Source organism: Mauremys mutica, chromosome 1, assembly GCF_020497125.1.
Source record: "Mauremys mutica isolate MM-2020 ecotype Southern chromosome 1, ASM2049712v1, whole genome shotgun sequence".
In the NCBI taxonomy this organism is placed as follows: domain Eukaryota; kingdom Metazoa; phylum Chordata; order Testudines; family Geoemydidae; genus Mauremys; species Mauremys mutica.
In genome coordinates this window covers 9,700,606-9,727,271 of record NC_059072.1, presented here as the reverse complement: position 1 = coordinate 9,727,271, position 26,666 = coordinate 9,700,606, and the positions used below count along the sequence as shown (strand labels likewise).

The window sequence follows — 26,666 nt, the reverse complement described above, 5'->3', positions numbered from 1 at the left end:
TCCTTAGCTGGGAATAAGGAGTAGGAGTGAAATGCACCTCTGTGCAAAGCGCCATTTAAATATTCAAAATAGGGGTGATGTGTCTTGGGCTGTCCCTGTGTGCTACCGTGAATTTCACTGCGTAGCAGCATTTCTCGAAGTGGAGGGGTTCGCCCGCTGCAAGGGACTAGCCAGAGGCAGGGACAGATGTCTCAATTGTTCACCAGTCTCAGCTTTCTTTTAAAAAGAGAATTCTCTCACTGTTAGGACCGCGAAGAGAACCTTCAAAATGTGACCGACGTCTGCTTGAATTTGCGGTGAGCCTGAAACAATAGCTCTGAGGTGCAAAGTGCCTCAATCATTTCACTGAGATGCTACCGATGATACTTGAAAAGTTCACGCTGTTAACTGTTTGTCTCAGGGCTCAGAGACGCATGTAAGAAAGGGCAGGAGGGATCGTATTACGAAGATTTACACCAGTGTGGGGCACTAAGGACTAGCAAAGGGTGAAGTGTGTGGAAAAGGGCAGGTCTTTCTTAACACATGGCAGAGCTACATGGGGGAGTGACTGGATTTATTTTCCAGAAGGTGAGAGCTCAGCTTTCCAGCTGATGAATGGCAGGAAAAGCAGACAGGCCCTCAGCTCCCATACAATTCTCTTCCTGAGTATTTCTGTGCAAGAGTCGTGCCCCCAAATGCTACCCAGCCCAAGATGCCCAGCCCGCTGTCAAAGAAGGGGATTAACATCAGATGGGTTCCAGTGCAAGGAAATTCTAGAAGTGTCTCTGTTTACCACCGGCCTGTCTTGGGGACTGGTGTTTCCAATCAATTAGTCATGTCATTGGAGGATTTCTCTGCTAATTATTTGAGTTTATTATTTCTGAAGCCAGGTTACACTCAGAATTCCAGAGGTCAAATGGGGTCACGCAGCCAATCAGTTCCACATTTTCCTAAGCGAAAAGGCCCAGCGTAATCAGTCACTGCCAAGTGGTTCATAATGACCAACCCACTAGTTAATGGCCCGAGGCGAAAGCCTTAGGGGCAGTTAATGCTCTTAGAGAGCAAGAAAGAGACAGGCTGAAACTAAAGGCAAATGGCCACTTTGGAAGATATTACAGGACCGACACTGGAAAGGAGGCAGCAGCCCCTGCTCAGCCACTGATGTCTGTAGATGGGTTTGCTTCTTACGCCAGTTGGCAGGTCAGGGACCCAACCTAGGCTGTTGCTTTGCTTCACTCAACTGCTTCAAGCCATGACTCCTGGGCTCATTTCCTTGGGGGAGGGGGAAACAAGCAGCCTTCTTTGGAAGGGCTCTTCCACTGGAGCCTGATGCAACTGGAACATGCCTGTGGAGATTGATGGTTCGGGATCCAAGCAGTAAAGGGTGTTGCATTTCCAAAGCGCTACACTACGAATGCCCCATTCACACTCCTGTGAAGTGAATTAGTAGCATCCCCATTTTAAAGAGGGGGCAAACGCAGGCCAGAGAGGAGAAGTGATTTCCCAAGGTCATACAGCACAAGGACAGGAACTCAGCAACCCACTGGGCCATACACAAATCCCCCATGTAGCCATGAGCTGTGAGCTCTGCCCTCCACTTCTCCCCTCGCACGTGGATTTAACGTTGGCAAAAGGGGTCAACTTGAGGGCCTGTTTCTACAGGCCAGGGGCAGCCCACTGCATGCTTCCCCATGCTGTGGCCCAGCAATGGGTCACACCTCTGCCCTGAAGAAACCACTGTAGAAGGGAGAAGAACAGGAGTACTTGTGGCACCTTAGAGACTAGCAAATGTATTTGTGTAGAAGGGAGAGTAATTCAGCCTCAACGGCACCTGTAGAGGCTGCCAAGCAGGGAGCAAGCAACCCCAAACTCATTTTGCATTGCCCACCAAACGGCCAGCTGCTTCCATGTGATGATGTTGAGTTTGGCGTTTACCAAACCTTGCAGCTACGATCCAGACGTCAAATCTCTTTTGATCCTACCACCCCCTACTGTGCTGCACGTATTTCAGGAGCGTCCACACAAATACCATAGACAATGAAGCCTTTCAGAGCCTGCTAAAATAAAATTGCTATCCTGCCACCATCACTTTCTCTTCACACCCATGCTCCAGTCTCTTTCCTCTGGCTAGATGGCATGGCTCCCAGACATCATTCCAGCACCAGCTTTACGCCTTGGTTTCCTGGCCAAACTGCCTCTTCTCTTTGGACTAGCAACTTCTCTGCCAAGGGATGTGCCTGTTCCACCTGCTTGGATAACGCGTAACACAAGTGATATCTACATTTCTGTTCCTTATTGGCATTCACAGGATGTGATTCATGATCGGGTGATACTGGAGGGAAAAATAAGAGGCAGATTGATCGTCTGCTTCTGGTCAGGGGGCTTATGGGAAAGGATTGGAGGACCATCGTGACTCGACTGTTGTGAGTTCCCTTGGCTACATGCCTTCACTGTAGTTACCTCGGGGTAGCAACACGCATTAACAGCTACCTTGGGGTCTACCCTGGAGCTCAGGGGGTGCCGCCTACCTCGCCTGAGCCTGGGTTAAGTTTGCCATGAAGACGAACGCTAGACTAGTGAGAGGGCCAGGCACAAAAGCCTGACGTACGTGTATTGTCGTTGAGAATCACTCCATTCCCGTGCCTGGTATACCAGGCATGGGTTAAAGGCTGCAGTCTGCGGCAGCGGCTAGTGATCAGCAGGTTCATTTCAGATCGAGCTTCAGGAACAAGTCCGTTGCCCGCCCCTCTTCCTGGGGCCCACTGGCTGCCCCAATAAAGCACAGAGAGGCTTCTCCTTCTGCAGCACCCGTGGCTTTATTTACACCATGTTCCCCCACCACCAGTGATATGCTATATACAGCTTGCAGGCCTTGCAATCTCCTCTTCTGAGTCTGCCCTCAGCCCGGAGACTGACCTTCCCCTGGCCATTCCCCCCTTCTTCAGGCTGCCAGCCAGCCTGTATAGCCCTCAGGCCTGCGGGTGCAGCCAGTTCTAAAGGCCAGGCACCAGACTTCTCCCCAGCTCCAATCTATTTCCCCTAACTGGGGCTCGCTGAGCAGGGGCTAATTACGTGCCTTTGCACCAGCACCCTGCTACAGCTTCCCCAGGTGTGAATGCTCATCCAAAACTATTACAACGACCTTACATTAATTTAGTGTCTTTCACCACCAGACTTTATAAGCTAATACACACATTATGCACAGGGAGTCATTTATCCATCACTGAAATGCAGCCTCCGGGCGGGAGGAGACAGCAGCAGTTTAACACTGCGCAGTTAAAGACAATAGGTAGATAACAATCCCTATAGCCAGTTAAAACCATGGCAGGGATTTTAGGGAGGCAGAATGGTAATGACCCAAGCTGGCACTGAGTTAGGACAATAGGACTAGTGAGTTTACTCTTTGGAAGAGGGTCATTAGAGCCTTAATGATCAAAATGGTCAAAACCTCTGAAATTTTACACTTGCTCCAAAAAATGGTACATGGGGCATTTGATGGACAAATGGCACTGGCCATCTGGGACCCTGACTCAGAGGAAAGCAAGCCACATAGTCACCTACCAGATTTCAGAGCAGCAACCCTGTTAGTCTGTGTCTGCAAAAAGAACAGGAGTCCTTGTGGCACCTTACAGACTAACACATTTATTTGAGCATAAACTTTCCCACGAACGCTTATGCTCAAATAAATCACCTCCCAGAACCACTTTCTGCATCATCTTGTCTCACTCAGTTCTCATTTGTCGCCAGTCAGGGCTGTAACCAGGGTGGGGCACAAAGCTACGGGGTTGAAAAAATGATGAAAAAAATGGTAAGGGGCACAAATACGCTTGCTTGCCCTGAGCACTAAAATGCCTAGTTACAGCTCTGTCTCCAGTTACAATCAGAAACTTCACAGAGACATTAAAGTTTAAGGCACCTTTTCAAACATTCAACAACAAAAAAGAAGAAGAAAAAGATTCAGTTTGAGTTTTGAGTGAAGGTTTTTGCTGGATCTGATTTTATCTGATCCAATATATTCATCTCCAACAATAATTGCTATAAGATCAATGAAAGGAGAGCTACAGTGCAGTATTATTAAACTGGGAAGTTGTGTTTACTTTACACACAAGAGTGGCCAGGCACTTTCGCTCTCAGAATGACCTTTCCTTTAGATGATGATGATGACAAAAACAAGAAAGAACAAAAGTAAAGTGTGCATGAGAGAGAGAGAGCAGTGTGTCTCTCTCTTCAGACAGTCTGCGCTGAGCTCTGACAACAAAATGGCTACTGAACATTGTACATGTGAAGGAAGCTTAGAAATTTAAAGGTGCAGTGTATAGATAGTAAAAGGCATCTGACTTCGTTAACTCCATGCACCACAGCAGAATGGGTATAATGAAATTCTCAGAGACAGCAATTGTTTTCTTCTAAGAAAGGGCACAGATAGGAAGGTTCAATAACCACCAACGGAAGCAGCTTCCAAGCCCCACTGAAAACGGGAAGGATGTGGGAAACAAGCAGTGCACTCTCTTCCACCCAACTCCCCAAATGATCTGGGGCTCTGATTCAGGAAAGCACTTAAGCACCGGCTTCACTTGAAACATGTACTCAACTACAATTGTGTTGAAATACTTAAAGCCCCTTCCTTGTGGGCACTGGTGCCCTATCCTCCAGGATTGAGTGGAATATCAAAGGGGCGGGGGCGGGGGTTGATTAAGAAATGGTGACCTGAAAACGTAAGGCACTTGAGAGGAGGAGACCTGACTGTCAGAGCAATTGGCGGAGACAGATGTTTAATGGAGTCCAGGATTACAGAGCTGCCAGGCTCCTCATGTAATCACCGGCTTCTTAGATTCCCTCTTTTCTCATCTCCCGGGTCTATTACAGGGTTGGGGGGAAGGGGGAGGATGGAGATTTTCAGATTTGCCACTAAATTCCTCAAGATTAGAAGGAGGTGGCTTTCTGAGCTGCACTTAATATGCTGACCTCTTCTCAACTGCAACCACAAACAGCCAATCTGCCTCCGTTTAGAGCCACTGGAAATCCATGAGCGGGGAGAGAGGAGGAGGAGAAGAATTAAAACCAGACACTTTGGTTCTAACTCCAACGCTCCTTTCAGGTCCCAAGGTGGTTCAGTCATTTCACAAAACATGCTGAGTGTTTCCACATAGGCCATCCCACAGCAGAGCAAACCCATGGCCCATCTAGCCAAGCAGACTGTCTCTGTCAATACCAGAGAATTTGTAATGCACTTGATCAGGCAACACTACACCACAGAGGAAATGTCTGCTTAACTTTCCAACTGGGGATCAGTTCATGCCCTGAAACATGAGACTCAACAGTCCTCATATCCATCCCAGTGAATGGCACCGTTGAGTCTATTCTTCATGTGCAATCTAGTTCTTTTCTTGAATCTCAGTAACATCCTGCAGCAGGGAGTTCCTCCGATCCATTAGACATTGTTCTTAGAAAATATTGTCTTTCTCCCAAATTAAATCTGTCACCTTTTAATTGCATTGTGTGCCTTCTCTTCCTTGCATTATGGAGAAAAGTTGCCTCTGAGCAGCATAAGGAGGAACTATCTTGGAGCTGCAAGAATTCTTTTGCAGACCAAGAGCTTAAATTCAGCATTGGCAAGGGGTTAAGGAAACTAACAGCCAGATGAGACTCAAATAACGCCAAAGCTGGTAGTCTTAAAGCATTGGTTATAGACCTAATGCAGCACACTTAGGACAGGAAACAACTACGGTATTGTCATGTGGCCACTGTGAGTGAACAGGAATCTTTGAAAGGTAACGACTGTACCAAGTGCTACATCACCCTTGAAATAGTCACATCCAAATGGCACAGCAGCACCCCAAAGGCTGCTGCTTTCCACTGCTGCACACAGAGAGGAAGGATGGTCAACTTGTTAGGTCACAAGTCTGAGACTCCCCTAATTTAATTCCCTGCTTTGCCAAAGACTTCCTGTGTGTGCCATGGGCAAGTCACTTAGTCTCCTTGTGCCTCAGTTCCCCCTACAATGGGGCTCGGTAGATAAAAACATTAAAGATTGTGAGGAGCCCCATGCAAGTACCTTAGATAGATGGAATCCAATGGCAAAGTTCTACACCTTTTATCATTTTTTTTGTTCTCCTCTGGACTCTCTCCAATTGGTCCACATCTTTCTTAAAGGGTCGAACTCAGAACTGGACCCAGTACTCCAGCTGAGGCCTCACCAGTGCCAAGTGGAGTGGGACACTTACCTCCCAAGTCTTACAGGCAACATTCCTGTTAATACACCCCAGAATATTAGCCTCTTTTGCAACTGCATCACACTGTTGACTCATATTCAATTTTGCCATCTGCTATAACCCCCAGATCCTTTTCAGCAGTACTACCACCTACCCAGCTGTTCCCCATTTTGTAGTTGTGCATTTGATTTTTAATTACTAAGTGTATCAGTTTCCGCTTATCTTTACTGAATTCCATCTTGTTGATTTCAGGCCAGTTCTCCAATGTGTCAAGGTCATTTTAAATTCTAATTTTGTCCTTTAAAGTGCCTGCAACCCCTCCCAGCCTGGTGTCATCCGCAAATTTTATAAGCATACTCTCCATTTCATTATTCCAATCATTAGTGAACATTCTGAATAGCACCAGACCCAGGACTGACCCCTACAGGACCTCACTGGATACGCCCTCCCAGTTTGACAGAGAACCATTGATAGCTATTCTGAGCACAGTCTCTAAAACAGTTATGCACCCACCTTATATTAATTTCATCCAGGCCACATTTCTCTAATGTGCTTATGAGAATGTCATGTGGGACCCTGTCGAAAGCCTTACTAACATGAAGATATATCCTGTCTACGGCTTGCCCCCATCCACTGGGCCAGTAACCCTATCAAAGAAGGCAGAAGCAGATTACGGTCTCTCCGGCCCTGAGCCAGAGCAGGGGGGGGGGCCCGGCTCCAGAATTTCCACCTCTGGTCCCACTCCCCTTCCACCCCTTCTGCCTGCAGCCCCGCCTATGGCCCCACCCCATTCTGCCCCTTCCCTGGCGGACCCGCCCCTGTTCCACCCGCAGCCCCACCCCATTTCACCCCTTCCTCCGCAGCCCTGCTCCTGTTTCGCCTACAGTCCCACACCATCCCCCCCCCTGCAGCCCCACCCCCATTGACTCCTTTCTGGCCCGCCCGCCCTCCCACTACGGCCCCAAGGCCGAAGAAGCGCTGTTCCCCTGCCACAGTCCCGGGGCCGCGGGGGAGCGAGAGCTCCTCCAGTCCCCAGGGTTGCAGTGGGGGGGTCCGGGCACTAGGACTTCCCCCACCCGACCCGCCCGGCGCTTCTGCTGGGGACCAGGGTCAGAGCACTGGGGCTTCCCCTGCCCACCCCACGGCTTCTGCCAGGGCTCCGGGTTTCTGCTGCCCCGCGGCAGATTTCTGCTGCAGCACCCTTTTTCCAGGGCCCCTCAATTGGCTGGGGGCCCTGAGCATGGCTAATCCGCCACTGAAAGAAGGAAACTAGGAAGGTTTGGCATGATTTTGACCAATCTTTGACAAATCCTGATGTTTCTGACAAATCCTTGCTGGCTGTTCCTTACAACCCTATTATTCTGTAGGTGCTTACAGACTGAGTAATCATTTGTTCCAGTATCTTTCTAGGTATCGAAGTTAGGCTGATGGTCTATAATACTCTGGATACTCTTTGTTCCCCTTTTTAAAGATAGGCGCTATGTTTACCCTTTCCCAGTTCTCTGGGAACTCACCTATGTTCCATGAGTCCTCAAAGATAATCACTTAGGGGCAGGCTTGTCTACATTACCCACTGGATCGAAGGGCAGGGATCAATCCAGCGGGGGTCGATTTATCACATCGAATCTAGACGCGATAAATCGACCGCCGAGCACTCTCCCATCGACTCTGGTACTCCACCAGGGCGAGCGGCGCAGGTGGAGTGTAAGCTGGCGCGTCGGGGCTCAACCCTCCTGCTGGGCCGGAGGGGAGCCACACCGACTCGCTCCTTGTCCCCTCTACGTGGGAAGTCCAGACCCTCTGGAGCAGGGGGGCTGGATAACAGCAAAAAGTCTCAATGTGAGTCCAGTCCCTCTGGAGCCGGGGGGCTGGATAACGGCAATCAGTCTCAATGTGAGTCCAGTCCCTCTGGAGCCGGGGGGCTGGATAACGGCAATCAGTCTCAATGTGAGTCCAGGTCCAGACCCTCAGGCCGGGGCCGCACAAGGCACACAGTCACTAGGTGTACGCCCGGCCCTCAGTTAGGGCGGGCAGCCGGACAGCAGTCCTTGGGCTCAGACCTCTGGAGCAGGGGCTGAGCAATAGCAAAGTCAACGTAGGCTCAGGCCTCTGGATCAGGGGCTGAGCAACAGCAGAGTCAATATAGGCTCAGGCCTCTGGATCAGGGGCTGAGCAACAGCAAAGTCAATATAGGCTCAGGCCTCTGGATCAGGGGCTGAGCAACAGCAAAGTCAATATGAGCTCAGGCCTCTGGAGCAGGGGCTGAGCAACAGCAGAGTCAATATGAGCTCAGGCCTCTGGATCAGGGGCTGAGCAACAGCAAAGTCAATATGAGCTCAGGCCTCTGGAGCAGGGGCTGAGCAACAGCAGAGTCAATATGAGCTCAAGCCTCTGGATCAGGGGCTGAGCAACAGCAAAGTCAATATGAGCTCAGGCCTCTGGATCAGGGGCTGAGCAACAGCAAAGTCAATATGAGCTCAGGCCTCTGGAGCAGGGGCTGAGCAACAGCAGAGTCAATATGAGCTCAGGCCTCTGGATCAGGGGCTGAGCAACAGCAGGTAATTGCAGGCTTCCGTGCCTGAGCGCTGAGGTGAGGGGGAAACTGCCACCCGCGAGTGGGGTGGCAGGGGGAACACAGGCCCGCCCACTCCACTGTGTTCCAGCCCGGGGCCCTATTAGCGGCTCACGGCCGCTGGTCAGTGGGGTCCTGACCGCAACACACTGACATAGGCACCTCAATGTCCGTAGCCTGACAAGGGTCGGCTATCCCCGGGCTACACTCCATATCCCCCTCGGGGCCTACCTGCTCACTTGTACCAGGTCCGGGCCAGTCAAAGGTCCTCGGCTCTTCCGGGTCCGGGCTTGGTGGGAGGTCTGGTAGCACCTCCGGAAAGTCCGGCCAGACCTGCTCCGGCGGCTCCTCCGGGTAGCAGGGCCGGGGAAGCCCCGGCGGCCCCTCTTCTGGGGGGGCGCAGGGGCGGTCCGGCGGCTCGTCCCAGTACCGGTCACGGGGCAGCTCTGGCGGCTCCTCCTCGTAGTGGGCGCGGGGAAGCGGAGGCCAGTCTGGGCAGCTGTCCTGGTTCCTAGAAGGCTCCTGGGCAGGAGCTCCCGCCGGCACGTCTGCTCTCGGCGGCTGCTGGCTCCTGACTGAGCTCTGGCGTCTTCCTTTTATACTTCCTGTCCCGCCCCTCGACTTCCGGGGGGCGGGGACAGGAAGTGGTGTCTCAGCCCACTTGGGCGTCTGACAAGGAGCTCCCTCTGCTGGTCCGGAGGGGAGCCACACCGACTCGCTACATGGAGTCAACAGGGGAGTGTCAGCAGTCAACTCACCGCAGTGAAGTAGATCGAAGTACGTTGACTTCAGCTATGTTATTCACGTAGCTGAAGTTGCATAGCTTAAATCGATCGCCCCAGTGTAGACCAGATCGAAGAGTTCAGATATTGCTTTACCTATTTCCTTATGTACCGTAGGATGAATTTCATTAAGCCCTGCAGACTTGAATACATCTAACTTATCTAAATATTCTTTAACCTGTTCTTCCCCTATTCTGGCTTCTGTTCCTTCCCCCTTGTTGTTAATATTATGTTAAGTATCTGGTCACAATTTATCTTTCTGATGAATACTGATTCAAAATAGGCATTAAACACCTCAGCTTTCTTGATGTCATCAGTTATTAGCTCTTCTTCCCTGCTAAACAGAGGACCTACAATTTTGTCTTTCTCTTGCTCCTAATGTATTTATAAAAGCTTTTCTGATTGCCTTTTATGTCTCTTGCCAGGTGTAACTCATTTTGTGTTTTAGCAGATGGCGGAAAGAAGTGGAGATGGATCACCTACATCCCTTCATGTAACAGGAGTTCCTTGATGGTCCATTTCTTTTCTGTTAGACCTCAGTTCCATTAAGACCAGCATGATTTTTAACCTCCCCTTGCACATTATCTATGTTGATATGCCCTCAACCCTGTACAACATGGGAACCCCCTAATCATTAATGGAGTTCATTTCCCCATCTGTGAGCTAAGAAAGTGCCCTTTTGCCCACTTTACACACAGGTAACTGTCACACACAGAGACTTTTCCAAGGTCACACAAGAAGTTTGTGACACAACCAGGAATGAAACCCAGATCTCCTGAGGCCCTGTCTGGTCCTCTAACCACAAGACCAGCCTTCCTTCCAATACACCATGTCTAATAATACCAGATCCATGAATAAATAGATAACTTCAATCCATCCCCTTTCCTCAGCACCAAATTTGCTTGAAAAAGCATTCCCATGGCAACAAAGAGCTACATCCACGCGCAAAAAGGCTACAGATGAGGCCACCAAACACAGCGATGAAATTCCAAACACAAATGCTGCCCTGCAGGACTGAGCAGAGAAACATGACCCAACAGCCACTGGAATCTCTTCTCCTCCTTTGAATGGGACAGTCTGTGCATCTCAACTCCCTCTGCCTGCTGCCCATGGCACCTGTATTCAGCCCCATCCAGGCGCCGAAACGGAGCAGGCAGCACAGCCCAGAGAACACCAAAGCACCGGCTGCTCATTCAATGTCTGCATGCTGGCAGCAGAAGAGTTAAAACAGGGCTAAATTATGACTCTTTGCCATAATATGCATTGTGCTGATAAAGAAATTATTTCAAGAGAGTCAGCAGCTCAATATGCTGCCGTTTTGCCTTTGGGCCAGAGAGCTTTTATCATTCTTGGCCAAGAAATACAGGCAGGCTTGATCTACACACGCACACACGCACCCGGTGCCTTTCCCCTTTCCAGCTTAGCGCTAGGCCAGTGTGGTGCTGACTCTGTCATTTCTTTGAAGGGATCCACCTGATCTTATTGAACAGATACTTAATGAGGCAAAGGGAAGGGCAGGGGTAGGCTGAGAGTTAGCACTTAACGTATCGCTAAGCATTATGGCTGGGACTGGTAGGGACAGAAGAAAAGAGTGAGAGAGAACACAAATCACACCAAACCTTTGCTGAAAACTGGGACCAAACTCAAACCATCTTCAGGGAACTGTCACCTCCTACCCTCTTGTCTATTGTTTCTGGCCTGGACTGGGAGCAGATCTGCCCAATTACAGAAAGAACATCTCTCCCTCCTTCGGATTTTATCACAAGCTTTGTGATATTTGATTTTTTTTTCTTAAAACATCAGCTGCCAGAGTCATGGGATAATAGGAGAATCTCAGCTTTCACTTTTTAAATAAGTACATTTCTAGGCCTCATGCCTGTGGAGAACTGGGAAATGCGACCCGAGTGTAATCTAAGGGCTCAGAATCCGGAATCCAAATAAAAAGAAATCCAATTAAAAAAAATCTTATGATTTTTAAGCCAATCTTGTTATTTCTGGGCACCGACTCGGGATTTTGGAACACCTGGGATTAGCAATACTATTGAGGAGACCTATTTGGAATAACTCACACATTTCAAATTTTCCATTTGTTGGCATTGTTTCGTCTGCGAGAGACAGTGGGGATTGCAGCGTATGATGTAGATGGTTTGCAATGTCCCATGTGACTGAATAGGCCAATCCGAGATTTGCATGATCTTTGGCAGTTATTGCAAATGTCTGTATCTTGGCTGGGAGCTGCTTGCTTTTTCTCTTCAAGCTGTAGGAGCCAGCTTCTGTCATGGACTTTGATACCCTGATGGAGACAATGGCGCCACTTGTTATGATCACTTGCCAAGACTTCCCATTGGTCAGGATCAATTCCAAATTCCTTTATATCTCACTTGCATGTGTCTTTCTAGCGAAGCTTGGGATGTGCTGTTCTTGTTCCCTCTGATAGCTTCCTGTATAGCATGTCCTTGGGTATGCATCCATCTTCCAACTTACTCAGATGGCCCAGTCAGCAAACTTGTCTTTGCTTGATCAGGGCTGTCACACTTGGTAAATTTGCCCTTTGAAGAACCTCTGCGTTGGTAACTTTATCCTGCCATTTGGTGTTGAGTATGCGGCGTAAACAGCGTAGGTGGAAACTGTTCAACCTTTTCTCCTAGGAGCATAAGTTGTCCATGTTTCCTAACCATACATGAGAGTGGTGAGGATGCAGGCTTGGTACACTAGCATTTTGGTCTTAGTGGTCAGCTTTGGGTTGTTCCATGCTCTTTTAGTCAGTCTCTGAAGGTGGTGGCAGCCTTTCCAATGAGAACATTTAGTTCTTCATCCAGTGAACGGTTGGTGGTCACTGTAGAATCTAAACAGCTGAACATCTGGACTACTTGTAGCTGGTTTGCATTTAAGGTAATTGAAGGATCTTGTGGAACCCTCTGTCCTAGTACAACCATTTTCTTGATGCTGATGATGAGAGCAAATGCCTGACAGCCACTTGAAAGGCAGTCCATGAGTTCTTGTAGTAGATCTTCATTGTGGGCTATGAGGACAGCATCATCAGCGAATAGAAGTTCCCTGATTAGCACCTTTCTGACTTTGGTCTTTGACTTAAGTCAGGACAGGTTGAAGAGTTTTCCATCTGATCTTGTGTGGAGACACACTGCATCTTTCATGTTCTTAAACACACAGTTCAAGAGTACCGAGAAGAAGATTTCAGAGTGTAGGGGCAAGAACACATCCTTGCTTCACTCCGCTTTTCATCTCAAAGCTGTCTGAAGTGGACCTGTCAAACTTTCATGTTGTTGTGGAATGAACATATAAGATTTAGCAGAGTTGGTGAGCATCCTATCTTTTCTAGTATTGCAAACAGACCTGCTCTGCTGATTGTGTCGAATGCTTTGGTTAGGTCCACAAAGGCGATGTACAATGGTCAGTTTTGCTCTCTGCACTTTTCTTGCAGTTGACACAGAGAAAATATCATGTCTATAGTTGATCTTCCAGCCCTGAATCCGTACTGTGATTCAGGGTAGACACGATTCGCCAGCTGTTGTAGGCCAAGAAACTAGAAACATTCCATATAGTTAAAAATAATTGAAATCTTATGCATAGGCTATATTTGAAGAAACTAATTAATGAAGAAACTAATAGGCTCTAGACTGGGGCAGATCAACACCTCAGTTAACTCAAGAGGGGGGACATTGTGACATCAGAAGTTACTCAATCAATCATCACCTTATTCTCTACAGCTAATTTGCATGCAGCTATTCTATTGGCTGTAATGACTCAGTGGTATTAATACATCTCATGAGGCAAGTAAGTATCAATCTTCCCTATTTTGCTGATTGGGAAGCAGACACCAAGAGGTTCAAGATACAGAAGCTGGTCCAATAGAAGATATTACCTCACCCACCTTGTCTCTCTAATATCCTGGGACCAACATGGCTACAACAACACTGCATACTTTTAATAAATCTGTTTTCAGACAGAGCATCCTTTCAGTAGTCCCACCTCAGTGATTTTGTTAAATTCCTTTTAAAACATATTTTATATGAGTATCTCATACTGCTGTGCCAATATTTAGAAGATCCTAGGCCATGCATCAGCCCTGGTGCAGCCCACATACCTATCTCCCACCCACACACATTCCTGTCTGCAACCATTTTAACTTCAGCTTTGCTGCTGCTGCTGCTGCTGATGGTGGTCAAAAAGAGGTTACCCACCAATAATCAGAGTTATTCGGGCTGACCTCTGCAGAGTCCCACTCTTGACATGTGCCATCCTAAGAGTGGGGATGTGCAAAGGCTGTTTCAAAGAACAACAGCCAATTGCAAGTGAACTGCTCCCAGAGCAATGCATTAGAGTAATGTCATCCCAATAGTGCATGAGACAGGAAGTGAAATTTCAAGAGTGAAATTGACTCAAATGTACCAAGTAAACAAATTTTAAAAAATACAGGGGGGGGAACACCCTCTCCATTTTCTTGTCATATAGAGGTTACTTTTGGCAACAGTAAGTACAACGTTGTCAGAATGCAGTATTTGCCAACCATTACTGTTCAAAAATCATGAATCAGCTCCCTTCCCCAAATCATGAGACTGATTAAAAAAACATGAGCTTTGAACATTAATAAGTGTAGGGTTCTTGTTACTGGTCTTCTGGGTTTTGAACCCTTAAGTTTCATGTTTCCCAGCCCTTCTCTGAGAACTTGATGTCTAGGAATGTAACTTCTATTTAAAAAGAAAGTTGAGATTATCATGTAATCACATGACTCCAGGAGCTTGGGGCTTTATGAAACAATACCAAATATCGTGAGACTCACAAGAGTCGACAACACTGATATGGCAATATGATTTTTGGCTTCACTGTCTCCTTTCAAATAACATGCCTGAGCTCACAGTGTGACAACCCAGATTAGAATCCAAGAGTTCCTGGCTCCCAGTCCTGGGCTCAGACTGCTAGATCACACCGTCACCTGAACACTTCTGCGTGAAGCAGGTGTGGAGACATCCTCAGCAAGCAGATCAGAACAGAGATGGCTCACAGAAGAGGGCAGAATGGAGGTGTGTGGGGGACGGGAGGCTGCCTCAAGTAAACCCTACAGTACCAAGATCAGAAGTGGGCAGTGAAACAGAGAGGAAACAAGAGAGATTGGATATAGGCAGGGACAGAGCTAAAGGGACAACAAGGCATTTGACTAGGGTCCCAATCTTGCAAGCTACGCCATGCAGACAGCCCCCCATGAACACCCTGTAAGTCAATAGGACTCTGAGCAGGGGTCCACCCATGGGGAGCAGCTCATAGGATCAGGGCCTTAATGCGGAAGGAGAAAGGAAGGCAGTGTAGGGGCTTGAGGAAGGGAGGTGAGCTGGCTGGAAGTGGGAGAAGAAGCAGGAGAGGTGTAAGAGGTTCTGTGAGCCTGATTCCACACGGCCTTGTATGGCTCCCATTCTGCTCTGAAAGCACTTTACGCCCACTTTGCACAGGCATAAATGACTGCACAAGGCAGTGCAGAATCAGGCCATGTGGGTGTATGTCTCTGTGTGTGTGTGTGTGTGTGTATGTGAGAGAACGATTGACTCTCATGTACCGAAATTCCAATCACCGCGGGGGAATGTCTCCACACACTGAAATTGATGATAAAAACCTGCCAAACTGATGGAGGAGTTGGAGGGGGGGAGGAAAGTGTCATCAAGACAGATAAGTGAGGAAATGACACCTTTGAGCAGCAGCTTTCCTGTCAGCACCTCACAACGCCTCCCATTCACGGAGAAGCAGCCACCCCGCTCATAAGTCACTCGGTGCCCTTTGTGAATCCTTAGACTAAATGGCAGATTTCATGATAAATCATGACAGATCCGCCATACACACCAATCCTACCCACTCCAGGGACAGGCACTTGAAACATATGTTTTCACTGCTTTATTATACAGCTGCACCTTGGCGAAATAATGGAGCCTTTGCGGCTCTCCTTGATCTTTTGGTTACAAATCAATCTCTCTCTCTCTCTCTATCACTCTCTCCCTATTCATATTTATATAGAGTGGAGCCCTTCTGCTGCATCCCGTTCCTAAGCCCACGGGTGCCTCCGACCGTGCCGACAAGTCCTGGTTGTCACGTCTGAGCATACAGAGTTGCTGCTTGAAAGGAACGTGCTGGTATCGGTCACAGAAGGCAGGCTTGGAGCCAGGCCCGCTCTTTACTTTGAATCTAGGCAGCACATGGCACTGTTGTCATTTAGCCACCTACCTCCCGGCTCCCACAAAAAGCCCTAACCGCACGCTGAAAACAAAGACAATTAGGGGCTGTGATAGCACATGAGCATACCGGGGGGGCCTTCTCGGAGCACCATCTAAGAGAGCAAGGGGCTGGGAAACAGGACTCTCAGGGCTGGTTTATATTGAGTATTTATACAAGTGCAGCTGCACTGCGCTGAGCCCGGAGAATGGGGCCGCACGTCTCCATGCAGGGCTGGAGCAGAGTGGCTACCTTGGGACAAGTATCTCCTTTAGTGCCCGTGCCCAGCTCGGCCCCTGGCACTGGCAGGAGGTGGCAGGATAACACGACTAACTTCTCGTTTGTTTTCTAAAGCTTTGTGGTTCGCCTTTAACCCCAGAATCACGTGTCAGCCAGAAAAGCTAGAATCTCCCACAAGCTGCGGGACTTTAAGTCCAGGCCATAAGACACAGGCTCTCCTGAACGACTGGCTCTCGTTTACCATCTCTCAGTAGATCCTGAGCTGTTTCCAGCTCCAGAATAATAAAATCCTGATTGTAAAGGGTTTTTCATCCTAAAGGATCTCAAGGTGTTTTATATGGAGAGGAATCACTTCACCCACCCATGATCTGCAGCTGCCCCCGGAATGTCAGGGTTGAGCACCATGGCTCCGATCCTGCAAAGCACTGAAGCGGTGTTTAACTTGAAGCACAGGAGTAGTTCCAGTGGCTATTCATGCACTTAACGTTAAACATGTGTCTAAGTGCGGGACTGGATCAGGACCTTACAGCATAAAGCAACACTGCGGAACAGCTCAGGACAGGCCGTGAAGAGGAATACTACCCCCAACTACAGCTGCAAGGGGGTTTGGGGAGGCAGGAAGTAATGCCCTGAGTGGGAACCGAGCCCTGGCACTGGAGCTCACGCGCATGCTGTCACGCGATGCCAGGGAACGTTTAGGGATGGAGCTGAGTTTATAAAGCTGATCATTAGCTGAGCATCCAACTCCCGACCAGGCTTGGAAATGTCAGCTTACGTTGTTGGGCCCATTTCCCCCCTGACTCTCGGGGAGAAATCTCACCTCCGGTTCTGCACAGGCCTGAAGACGCCAGGAGCACTTTGTGGGCACAACCCAGGCAGTTTATATGCAGCACAATTAACAGTATCCTGGGAATCTCTATGAAAAACAAATACCCACCACAGCCACAGGAATTGCTCTCAACCCCCACCCCACCCTTCTCTCTGCCCAGCCCTTGCAAATGCTAATTCATTTCAGCACCTGAAGTGCAAGATATCATGAGCATATAGGGAACGTCCTTACTAGGGTAGTTATGCTGTCTCCAGCATGGCTGGCTGCCCTACAGAAAGCATCAGGGACAGGCACTGGCTTATGTTGCTTTGAATGTTTCACCAAATCAGATCATATATAAAATAAAAACACCCTGTGCTCTGTTGGCTACCCCCGATAGCTTGGCCACCCTCAGTGCTGTAAGACAGGGACAGTGGTTTGATACAGTTGAGGGCCAGGACTCCTGGGTTCTATTCTCAGCCCTATCATCACCCTGTATCCCTAAACAGGCCACTTCACCTTGTTTAGCTCCAGTTTAGCCATGTGTCATATGGATCTGGCAATACTGCCATGAGCTAGGTAGCACAGCTGGACAACACTCCAGCAACATTATCTTTGACATTTCAAAGTCTGACAAAAAATGAGAAAAAATATTGATGAGACATGCAACCCCTGTGATGCATCGTTAAATGACTATAACCCTTAGTCGATGGGGACCACATCCTGAAAGAAATCTTTCCCAAACTCCCTCTTCTGGCCTTCAGACAACCCCACAGCCTCCCCAAGCTCATCATCAGAAGCAAGCTCCCCAGAGATCACGACCCACCAACTCACTCTGCCAGAACAACAGATGCGAAACCCGTACACATATCTCCACTGCTACCAAGATCAATAACCCCCCCACAACACACCTTTCAACATCCATGGGTCCTACACAGGCCTATTACCACATGGGATATACCTCAGTCAGTGCAGTAAATGCCGCAATAACAACTATGTGGGTGAAACCAGGCAATCAATGCGCTCTCAAATAAACTCACACAGAAAAATGATAAAAGACAAAACACTATATCACCTGTGGGCAAACACATCTCATAAAGAGATCACTCTGTATCTGACCTCTCAGTCCTCGTCCTCCAAGGAACCCTGAACAACACCTTCAAAACATGAGGAGCTTAAATTCATAACTTTGCTGGACACTAAAAATCATGGACTTAATAATGATACTGGATTTATGGCTTATTGCAACAATCTGTAACCCACTAACCCTCCCTTTTTGTCCTGTGACTGCAGAGGTGTTAACAGGCCACTGTACTTTGAATGGTCCCTTGAATACGTGCTAACTACTTATGCTAAACAATCTGTTCAAGGCTGTATTTATCTGTGACCCTCTGAGTACCTTTCCCAGACCTGAAGAAGCTTAGAGCTCTGTGTAACTTGAAAGCTTGTCTCTCACCTTGTTTTCTAATATCCTGGGACCAACATGGCTACAACAACACTGCAAATATTGACAACATTTAAGTACAATCTTTATATTTTATAATTCTATGGTAAAAATGAGAAAGTCGGCAATTTGTCAGTAACCGTGCGCTGTGACACTTTTGTATTTTTATGTCTGATTTTGTAAGCAAGTAGTGTTTAAGTGAGGTGTCATTGGGGGTTCGCAAGACAAATCGGACTCCAATAGTCTGGAAAGGTTGAGAGCCACTGTCTTACAGCACCAGTTATGGTGGCTTGGCTGTTTAGCTCAAGCAGTAGCAGCTCAGAAGGTCTCTGGTTCAGTCCCTAGTTTGTAGGCCAGGATAGGGGTACCCACATAAAGAGGGCTTGCTTGGGAGGAAAGTGGATGTCAGCTTGCTAGAGAGGGAGGAGAGGAAGAGAGAGCTGGAAAGTACCAGAGGAAGGAAGGTCTGTTGGCTATTGGTGCATGCAGAGTGACCCTGGGACAGGGGGAGGGCTAAGGGAGGCTTTCAAAGCACATGCTGTGTCTGACTCCTGAGTGGCTGGGAGAAGGGAACTGGGCAGGAGGGGAGACTGAACAGGAATTCCGCTGAGTGGAAAGAATTAGCAAAGCACGTCCTACCCAAAGGGACTTGCACCCCCCAGGTGACTGGCAGTGGACTAGGGAGCCCTACAGGCAGCTGATTTGCCAGCTGGTTGTCACTGTTACCATCTGAGGGCTGCTAGGTGGCCTCCATGAAATGAGTCAGTGGCTCCCAGAATGCAGAAAACCCTATCCCCACTGGCACCAATTGGCACCCTTGCTGGCAGTCTCCGGTCCCACTAAGAGCCATCTAGTGGCAAGCAGGGCATGAGCATTCCTTTATCACACAAAGGACCAATGATACATTTTCCCTTTCTCGTGCCTTCCAGATGGTGATCTCAAAGTGCTTTACAAGCCTGCACAACTCCACTGATTGTGATTGGTTAAGCCCCTGTCCTAAGCTATGGGCGCATTAGAAAACTTCATACACCCCCAAAACCTCATAATGCACAATGGACTTCAAGAGCTCTGGGAAATGAGCATTGTGCCCAGGCACCCAACATAACCCCCTAGAACTCTCAACAACAATACACCGCAGCAGCCCTGCGATCTCCCACACCCAGCAAGGCAAGCCCCCTCCATAGGCCTGGAAGGGAAGGTGGCTGGAAGCAGGTGGAGCTCTCACCCTGGATGACAAATTGTCCCCTTCCTGATGTCTGGTTTTATTGGTACTTTAAATAACATAAACTTCCATCTAAACTTTCACCTCTAGTGTGGCTGGTTCTGAGATTTCCCCCACAGGACCTCTTTGCCCCAGACTCTAGTTCCCTCTGCCCAATAGAGGTTCCAGCCCCTCGTATATTCTGCTTGGAGCAAAAAGAATGGTACCTGCTAGTATAATTCAGCGCTGCTCCTGCACTCTTCAGTGCCGGCCCACTATAAATATCAGTCCAATCGTTTCTAAACCCAACATATCACAAGATGCTCCCTGAAGCCTCAGCATCTCTTTAGTGGCTGCACTTGCTGCTTCAGACATTCGGGTGCCAGTCGGCCAGCCAGAGAATCAAGGCTTTCAAAGCATCCCAAACAACCTGGGAGGCTTACCTGCTTCTCAGACATGATGTACAGGTGCTCGTGATCCACTGAAAAGGCCATATCCCGTAATATGGGGCCGGTGTCCACCACCTGCACGATCTCGTACTCCAGGGCGCTATTGGTGGGGCCATCTACGCGGATCTGCAAAGCAAGGACAAATGGGGAGAGAGAACATGAGTGTCTTCCCTTCCTGGCACAGGGTTTGCAAGCCAATCAGTGGGCTATGAATTACTAGCTTACTCCACCATGGAAACATAGACCACTCCAGGGGAAGCTGCATCACAGCCCAAACATTGCTAGGCTTGTTCCTTGCATTCCCAGCCAAAGGCTAATACTAGGAGCCAACCCTTGTCCAGGACATCCTGGAGGGATGGATAATTTATGTAACAATCTACGAGGATGGTCCTAGGTACATTTCACCTCACACAACGTTCCCAGCTGTGGGGCTTGCATGGAGGAGCAAAGGTAAAGGTAAAATAATGCTTTAGTAAGTTTCCTATTGGGTTAGAGGTGGAACATCTCCATGTGAACGAATATTTCTCCTTTAGCCAGCAGGTGGCACTACAGGAAATTGCCGACATTGGGTTTCGTGGAATAATCTATTCACACACACGATGTGCCTCCATCCCTACTGTAGCAGGGTGGCTACCCGCTCCGGCCCTTTGGGGCTTTAAAACAGCCCTGGGAAGGGGCTTTTGGCTGGGCTGATTGGGGAAGTGGCTGCAGCTGGGGGCCACGCCCCAAACTGAGCCCAGGGCCTTATAAAAGCCCAGGGAAGCCAGAAGCACAGACAGTCTCTCTCTGCCTTCAGGGGGAGATGGGTCTGGCTGCTGGAAACTAGAGAGAAGGTACCTGAGTGAAGCAGGGCTGGGGAAAGGCTGAGGAGCTGGGGAGCTCCAGCCTGGAAAGCCCTAGGCTGCAGCCTAGCTATAGGCCAAAGGTACTGTGGGTTGCAGGGGGAAGCCCAGGGGTAGGACAAAGCAGCAGGTCCAAACCCTCCTTGCCAGGGATGAGTTGGCTGAGACTGCAGCCTGCCCCAGGGCGTGGGGCTAGACAATGACTGGCAGTAGCCTTACACTGAGGCAAGGTGGGGATAGAAGGTGGGGGTTCCCTGGGGAGGGGGAAACCCAATTACAGGTTAAAGAGGCACCAGGGTCCTGGGAGGGACTCGGGCCAGTAGCAAACAGGTGGATCACCTGCCTGCAGAGGGCGCTCCGGGCTGGAAAAGAGCTAATTCCCCAGAGCAACCAGTAGGAGGCGCCGCAGGGGTGAGTCGGACCTGTTACACTACATACCACCCAGGCCCCAGAGTGAGAGTACTGCACAGGAAAGGCAAGGACAGGGTTGCCCATGGACTCCTTCCCCGTGACGTAGTCCCCACAGGCAAATGAGGCACTGAGATAAGGCCCTGTAACACCACAGGGCTGTCACTTCAACTGCACATTGTGATTCAGATCCAGCTGCAAGCCGGCAGCTGCTTAGAAACTCCTCCAGCAAACACACAGACAGCCCCCAGCCCTCTCCCGATATGCACACACCTACACACACACACACACCGTTCCCCATACACACACTCCTGCAACATAGGATCACCGTCAGAACCATGCTCACGGCAGTACCCCCACTCAGTAAGCCCAGGAAGTGCTAATCCAAACTGGAGAGGAGCTGGGACCGCACAGACCATGGGCTCCGAGGCACAAGGGTTAGCTCCAGGGCACTCTCTATTTGGATGGGCTTGTCTTGCATGCCTAGGTGGCCCATGCTGGGCCCATCATCATAGCATCAGTGATGGACACTGAAGTGCCAGTGTCTTAAAAGGCTGAACGGAGACATAGCGAGTTACTCCAGATAATTCTTTCCTGGGTGTCTGGCTGGTGAGTCTTGCCCACATGCTCAGGGTTTAGCTGATCGCCATATTTGGGGTCGGGAAGGAATTTTCCTCCGGGGCAGATTGGCAGAGGCCCTGGAGGTTTTTCACCTTCCTCTGCAGCATGGGGCACGGGTCACTTGCTGGAGGATTCTCTGCAGCTTGAGGTCTTCAAACCACGATTTGAGGACTTCAATAGCTCAGACATAGGTTAGGGGTTTGTTATAGGAGTGCAGGAGGTCAGACTAGATGATCATAATGGTCCCTTCTGACCTTAAAGTCTATGAATCTATGAGACACGAGTCTTAACACAGAGACAGCATCCCAACCCAAATGTTATGATCTGACAATTTTATCTGGAGGGGGCGGGAGGTTTTAAAAGTGGCCACCTGAGGATGCAGATGGGTGAGGCTGGACGTGTGGGGCTGGATATTTGAGACCAAACCTCCCAAGTATCAAAACCACAGCAACCCTGTAATAGCAGCAGCTTATTACACAACCAATCTGCTCTGTGTATGTTCAGTGTATGTTTGCTCTGCAGGCCCAAAAGAACTATGGGAGGGAGACGTGCACGCCTTTCCTCCTGCTGCATCAGCAACGTATGGTTGCCCTCTGGACAAATCCAGGGGGTTGCCCAGGTCTCATCTAGGGCATGTCCTGCAAACCTTTTATTACTGGTGATGATGCCAGCAATGCCCCTCTGCCATGTACATTGGCCAAACTGGACAGTCTCTACGCAGAAGAATAAATGGACACAAATCTGACATCAGAATCATAACATTCAAAAACCAGTAGGAGAACACTTTAATCTCTCTGGTCAATAACAGATCTAAATGTGGCAATTCTTCAACAAAAAAACTTCAAAAACAGACTCCAACGTGAAGCTGCAGAACTGGAATTAATTTGCAAACTGGATACCATCAGATTAGGCCTGAATAAAGACTGGGAGTGGTTGGGTCATTACAAAACCTAAACTTAATTTCCCCAATACTAATTTCTCCCTACTGTAATCACACCTTCTTGTCAACTGTCTGTAATGGGCCACTCTCTTACCACTTCAAAAGTTATTTTTCTTCCCTTGGTATCCTGCTGTTAATTGATTTATCTCGTTAGACTGACCTCACACTTGGTAAAGCAACTCCCATCCTTTCATGTATTTATACTTGCTCCTGTATTTTTCACTCCATCATCTGATGAAGTGGGTTCTAGCCCACGAAAGCTTATGCCCAAATAAATTTGTTAGTCTCTAAGGTGCCACAAGGACTCCTCGTTGTTTCTGCTGATACAGACTAACACAGCTACCATTCTGAAACCTGGAAAGGAAAGAACGCCAGTGGAGTTTGCAGGACTGTCAGTTGGAAAAGGTGTTCAGATACCATTATTATATGGCCGTAGGACCTAGAGGCCAACTAGGTGATGGCCCATTGTGCTGCACAAACATACTGAAAATGACAGCCCCGCCCCCAAAGAGCTTGCAGTCTGCAAGGGGGTGAGACACGCAAGTGGGTGAGACAAACAAGTGGGTCAGGAGGGGAGCAAAGGGGGCAGCAAAAACAAGAGGAGGCATGCAATTCCCTCCAGCAATGGGTCCCACGCAGATGCTTAGAACGGCAGGGAGCTTTTTCCTTGCCACCGAGCGCGTTTCATCTAGAAATTACCCGCCACAAACATGGCATCCTATGATGCCAGTCTCCTCTCAGAGTAGAATATCACTTATGATCTAGGGAGGTCACTGATTTTAGGACCATTGGAATTGCCATAATGGATCAAACCAACAGTCCATCTACTTCAGCCTTCTGTCTCTGACATGGGCTAAGCAGATGCTTCCGAGGAAGGTGCAAGAAACCCCACCGTAGGCAGATGTGGGGTAGTCTGCCCGCCAACCCCAAGCAGGTCTTAAACCCTGAAGCAGGAGGTTTTCGATCCCTCCCAACATAACATTAACTAGATAACTCTGCATACTCTTGCTATCCAGATAAATGTCCGATCCTTCTTTGAATATTATTAGTTTATTCTTGGCCTCAATGGCATCCTGTGGCAGTGAGTTCCACAGTCTAATTCCTCATTGTGTGAAAAAAGCATTTGCTTTTATGTTTTGAATTTGTTGCCATTTGATTTCACAGACTCTTCCATTCTCCAGTAGCCAAAAGCCAGGGGACCTTTCGCCAGCCAAACCACCAAAGGGCTGGCAAGCCTGAAAGCCCCAGCCACTGCTTCTCCCCCGCACGGTGACTCAGGAGGAGTAATGGGCTCTTCCTGGAAGGAGGGAAGGCAAAGCCCAATGTGAATATGATAGTGGGTGAATGAACAACGGCTTGGTGCTCTGCACTCGCGTTCTCAATTTGCTGCTGACTAACGCAGGCCGAGGGCTACCAGGGCTTAATGATCCAGGTCAGTCACTTTCCAGCTCCCACGCCCTCTCTCAACGGAGTACAGAACAGGCCGCCTTCCCCTCTTCCTGCTTTCTCCTCTCACCCCAGAGGAAACAACAGGACACTGGCTCTTGACAATACTGAGAAACCAACCAGTTTCCTTCTCTTACACCCAGTCTGTGAGCTCGTTTCTTTTAACTCAACCTTTCAGCCAGGAAAATCAATCACTGAGTCATTCTGTATAATAGGTGGGAATGGAGCAGAACCCTGCTGTACCTGAGAGAGAGGCACAAGGAGAGACAGACACAGAGAGGAGTCAGGAACGAGAGGACATGAACAGAGAGTAGAGCTGGTCAGGCCATACAAACTGAACTCAGTCCTCACCAATCCCAGGTGAGGCTGCAAAGAATTCTTACCCCCATTTGACAGATGGAGAAACTGAGGCACGGAGCAGTTAAAGGGCTTTCCCAAGATGACATAGCAAGTCAGTAGGGCATCGGAGTCAGGAGTGCCTGGATCCCAGCCCTGTGCTCCACCCACCAGATCTGCCTTCAGGAAGAGCAAGAAAGTAGCGCTAACCATTGAGCAGCCTGGAAGAGGCTCAAGAATTTGCAGCCACTTGGTCACCTTGATGGGTCTGGTGACAGAGTCACTCTCAATAACTCCTACAGGAGGTGGTCAGATCACAGACTCCTGCACTGAACACTGTCTACTCCTTCTGTTATTTATTATTGTCTAGGGCCGGGGTTCTCCTGACACATTTTTTGCTGGCCGCAGACTGCAGCCACCAACTCTTGCTGGTGGCCGCTCTGAAAATTCTTCCAAGCTCGAGCCCTACCACGTCCCGGTGCTGAAGCCTGAGCCCTGCCGCCCCCGGGACGGTGGGTCGGGAACTCACCAGCCACCTGAAGAGTCCCAGGGTCCTCCAGTGCCATGCACACTGGCCTCCCATGTCTCCAGAGGTGCTGCCCAGGGCTGTGTGGTGCAGGGTGCCGATCCCCGCGGGCAGCACCAGCAAACGCCGAGGTGGTGCATCCAGGAGCAACAGCTGGGTGCTGCAGGGAGGGGCCGCTGCTTTCCTCCCCTGCCCCCCATCTCCGCCCAGGAGGCTGTCATGGCTGCAAAAAAATCCACTAGTGGCCACATTTTAGAAACCCTGGTCTAGGAGAATGACGTCATTGGCTCTCTTTCCTATTCACAGAAGTGCATCACGGACAACTGGCTCCCTTACCTTCCCCTTGCCCACCATTCCCTTGCGGGAGCCCCTTTGCTAGAGGGAGGTCACGTGAACTGACTTTTTTGCTGGTGCACAGTGGGGCCTCCCTGTGGACAAATGCAGGCACAGTATCCACAGGATTCGAGGAGGAGCCTTCCTCAGATGCTGGTATGGGCCATGGGTTAGGTGGTTTTGGGTGTGATGGGGGACACCACAAGAATGGAGTGCAGAAAAGTGTGGGGATCTAGGCTGCCTGCCCCCAAGGGGAAAAACTTCCTAAAACCTTGGGCACCGTGCGTTGGCTCAGAAATGACCACAGCCCAAAACGTGGCAAGAGCTTCCCAACAGGCCGACTCACCAGAAAGGACCTGTTCTGCCAGCTAGTCTAGCCTGTACCCAGGGCAGGATTGTTCCCTACTGTGCATTCCCGAGGCCCAGGGCTCTTTCCAGCCCGCCTTCAAATGGCCCAGCTGACAGAGCCTTCCACCTCTTCCCTTAGGAGACTATTCCTCAGCTCGGTCGATATCACTGTCGGGAAGCACTCCCCGGTGCCGTTCCTGTCGCTCAGCTTCATCCTCAAGCTCCAAGTTCTACTTGCTTGCATGATCCTACATAACCTCTTCCCCCTCCAGGGGGTTTCCATCCTTCTGACACTCGCAGCTCCCCGTATCGATCTCTGGCCGGGCTAAACGAATTAGGAAACCCTATCAAGAAGCTACTTTGGTCACTGGTTTCCATCACTCTTAGCTGCTGCCGGGGTCAGGTGTGTGCACTGAGAGGTAAGCCAGCAATGACCACCTCCGGGCTCAGCCAGAGCCCTCATCCTGCGTTGGGCCCGTTAGAGAAGACGCGCTCCCAGACGGAAGAGGCAGGCAGAGGAAACAGCAGACTGGAGTTACCGATCTGTGCAGACACAGTGTGTGGTCCCCAGGGAGCTCCCTCTGAATGTACGGTGCAGGTAAACAATTGCAGCAGCCTTGCACCGGGAAAGCAGCGATACTAGGGGAGAAGCAAGAACGTGATTTCACAGCCACCGCTAACCTAATTGGCTGCAAAGTCATTCTGCAGCTATAGGGGGAGGAGGGAGGGATCAACCTTGTTCTACACACTCATTTGTACACACAGAAACCAAACTGTCCCTACCGTTCAGTACAAATGAAGATTCTAGCATGGGGTTAGTACATTGGATCCACTTTTCCCTGGCTATGCGAGTTGGTCATTTCATACGTGTAACGCACTGATGACTGTGTTACCCGGCCCTGTCTGTGCCTGTGCGAGTCTGTTACGGCTCTGCCAGGGAGCCTGGCTCTTTGTCTCTAGTTG

At 49.4% G+C, this 26,666-nt stretch overlaps 1 protein-coding gene across 7 annotated transcripts in view; it reads right to left on the bottom strand.

Annotated features, from left to right (window-relative positions):
- The window catches only part of PLXNA4 (plexin A4), a 684,054-nt gene that overhangs the window by 331,528 nt on the left and 325,860 nt on the right, over nt 1–26,666 (bottom strand). For all 7 annotated transcript variants that reach the window (XM_045028652.1, XM_045028703.1, XM_045028642.1 and 4 more), the window contains one exon: nt 19,898–20,029. In XM_045028652.1, the coding sequence (XP_044884587.1) occupies nt 19,898–20,029 (132 nt within the window). The remainder of the gene's footprint in view (nt 1–19,897; nt 20,030–26,666) is intronic.